We start from the raw sequence: 3,257 nt of genomic DNA, 5'->3' as shown, positions 1-3,257 counted from the left end.
CAGAACAAAAGGTAAATAGACAATTAAATATAGACGGACGGACACGGCTGAGACAAATTGGTGGCATTGGTGTTTCAGCCACGACGCCCCACCCATCCTGTGATGCCTCCTGGTTATCTAGGGGCATCACCCATCTCCGGCGGACCGGAGCCTATTCCAGGCGGTCTGGCGACCGGCTCATCTCCCCCAGGTAAACTGGTCTACTCCATTTTTATAATAATATTTTATTTTAATTTATATGTACAAACGTATACTTCTTTTTGGCTATTGGTCCTCAACCCACTCCCGGCAAGAGCGTGGCCTTAGCCTGGGATACGCTTGCGCCAAGGCTGCCTCTTTTGGGGACTCAAAACTCCCGGAGGAGAAGCCTTCAATGATTCGGCCTCAATCGGCCACAAAATTAAGTTTCCCTTCTTTGTTCCCTAATCCCTGTTGGAGCTCCAAGAGAAATATAGGGGTATGGGTGTTTGCAACGAAAAACAAACAAGAAAGAAAATTACCGGCTTCTACTCCGTTCCCCTTGGATCACAGCGCTCGTGTTGCACTAACCCCGGACCCAGGATACGGTCGAGCTGAGGACGCTGGTAAGAAACGAGTATGACACAAAACTCTTAAGATTATCATAAATTAAACAGCTAACTGGCAGCGCTCTGGGCTTCTGCGGCGGCTCTGGTCACGTTCTCGTCGAAAAGTGGCATCGGCTACTGCGCTACGGCTTAGGCGGTGTTGACTCCGGCCACGCTTCGGCGGCTAGGGGCACTACGGCGGCTTCGGCTACCGCTCCGGCTACTGCGCTACGGCTTACTCCGGCCACGCTTCGGCGGCTAGGGGCACTACGGCTGCTTCGGCTACGGCTCCGGCTACTGCGCTACGGCTTAGGCGGTGTTGACTCCGGCCACGCTTCGGCGGCTTGGGGCACTACGGCGGCTTCGGCTACGGCTCCGGCTACTGCGCTACGGCTACTGCGCTACGGCTACTGCGCTACGGCTTAGGCGATGTAGCGGCTCTCTGGTGGCGCTGAGGCGGCTCTGACGCGGCGGCACTGGACTATGGAATGGAGGCGGCGATCGGTCACGTCGTCCACCTTTTCCTCGTGGTCACGTTCCTTTTTCTCGACTTTTTCGCGAAATCCGTCGCACACGTTTTCATCCACAAATTTTCTGTTCTGCCGGATTTTTTCCATTACCACCTCCATTTATAGCCCCGGTTCCTTCCCTCTGTTCCAGAGGTCCAGCCGTTACTTTTCCTATTCCTTCATTGCCTTTGCCGAGAGAAAGGGCAAGAACCCTTTCTCTTAGGCCGCATTCGAACTTCCCGGTTCGCTCAATTTCCTCGCCCCCCTCCTAGTCCAACCAATTCTACCTGTCCCTATCGATGTATCGATAGGCCTTCAGTCGGTTCTCAGCAACACAATTTATTTCTAAAAGCTATAGACCGATTTTTATATATATCAAATAGAAAATTTTAATTATTTTGTTTAGTTTTCCGATTGGTCAGCTATATAATATATTCGTCAAATGATTTTTTTTAGAGGTAATGCCTCGAAGAATGTCTATAGTGGTAAAGGCTTACAAAACCTATAAAAAATATAGTAGAAACTCAAAACTAAATACAAAACTTTGAAATTCGAGATTATTTGGGGCTAGAAAGTACCGGAAATTACGGAAAGTTTCTTTGGTTTACTTATTCCTTTGGCGCCACCCATTTCCATTCCTTTCTTGCCATCTTTGTTCACATTTTAATAGCGAATGTTCAACTTTGCACCGAAGAACTATCGCCTAGCTATAATTAAAACAAGTTCCTAAAATTCCTTTGGACAACAAAGAATAAAATAAAAATTTTCGGAACGGCAAAATTTTATGGACCATTCGTTTAACGGATGAAGGATGGCAATTGGTTCTCTATGAGAAGACCCCATAAAGTTTATATTATTATACTAGCTGTACCCTGCCACGTTTCTCTGTGGCATATTGTGGTTAAGAGGGCACTTCTGAATACATCAAAGTTATGGCAAAAGCATCTTCCTGGCATAAGGTGAAGAAGGCAGTCAGAGTTGTCGTAGGCGGATTCAGGACTCTTTCTTGCACATTTAGTTCTGTGAAATAGACACGTTGACCATTCTCCAAATTGACTGCCAAGTGAACTACAGCTGGATAGCGTTCATGAATTGGGAACGAAAAAATTCGCCATGCAGCCTCGTTGCTGCTTATGTATCTTCCAGCCTGGTATTGAGAGATTTCATCGACAACTCGTACTGCATTGCTGTCACCATTTTCTGCCTGAACACCAAAAACTGCCATATCGCTGCCTTTATTCACGTACTTGCAGTATATTTAATCGATTTCACGGAATTGCAATATTCTACGTTGATGTACGCTTTGTATGATTTTGACAATAGTGGTGAGTATGGAACCACCCAACGATTGTCTACCTCAATATCACCAATTCTCATGTTTAAATTTGCCGAAGTCCCTCCATCTTCAGTTGACCGTCTCCTATACAGAGGATATCCATCGTCCCCTGTTACGGTGTTGGCTGTAAATGCTCGAGGATATCGCTTGGAACACTTCCCGTCTACCATTCATGGTGAACATGGGTTGGGGGTACCACAAGGGCCATGGATCATGTTCTTGATGATAACTTCATGCAAATCCGTATCAACCTCGGTCCGTGGAGTCTAAGCGCATATAACATCGTCGATTTCCTCTGGAGTAATTTTATCATACAGCCAAATCAGTATGTGCGCATGCGGCAATCCTCTCTTCTGCCATTCTACTGAATACATCCAGCACCGCACAGATCCAAAAACTCCATGTTTCACAATGAAATCCATCAGTGACTTGAGCTGTTGTCTGAAAGCACGGGCTGTGATGTCATGCCTATCCCTATATGATTGTCCAGGAAATAACAGCTGTACTATCTCGTCCCTAGCTGGATTGCATGTGAAGGTGATAAATAAGTCTGGACGGCCGTAGCAACGAACATATGCCTGGGCATCTTGAGCATATTCATGCATGTGGCGTGGACAACCTATGTATGAGGATGGCAAAATCGTGAGCTTTCCAACGTTGGTTGTATTACAGTCATTCATCACAGCATCCCGCAAATGTATTTATTCCTCGGACTGAAATTTCGTCTGATTCAATCGAAGAAGCCTGCCAGTATATGCAGACCTGATGCATCCGGCCAATAACGACATTGCGATTCGAGCTGTAATCAACAGTTGGATTATATCTGAATGCAAGACGATTGTATTG

At 46.3% G+C, this 3,257-nt stretch overlaps 1 protein-coding gene across 2 annotated transcripts; it reads left to right on the top strand.

The window, feature by feature from the left end:
* On the top strand, window positions 1-1,617 carry LOC147644528 (uncharacterized). Of its 2 annotated transcripts, XM_086826754.1 has the most exons (4): window positions 1-190; window positions 294-457; window positions 532-584; window positions 636-1,617. In XM_086826754.1, exons 1-3 carry the CDS (start codon window positions 103-105, stop codon window positions 574-576), a joined length of 297 nt encoding a protein of 98 aa, XP_086682880.1. In that variant the 5' UTR covers window positions 1-102; the 3' UTR covers window positions 577-584; window positions 636-1,617. The 2 variants fall into 2 exon arrangements, with proteins under 2 accessions (XP_086682880.1, XP_086682879.1); XM_086826753.1 differs by having other exon boundaries at window positions 294-584; window positions 647-1,617.
* Window positions 1,618-3,257: the final 1,640 nt, after the last annotated feature.

This window comes from Drosophila serrata, unplaced genomic scaffold, assembly GCF_035046125.1.
Source record: "Drosophila serrata isolate PLE 108 unplaced genomic scaffold, ASM3504612v1 contig_163, whole genome shotgun sequence".
Classification (NCBI taxonomy): domain Eukaryota; kingdom Metazoa; phylum Arthropoda; class Insecta; order Diptera; family Drosophilidae; genus Drosophila; species Drosophila serrata.
This window is presented reverse-complemented; position numbering and strand designations above follow the sequence as displayed.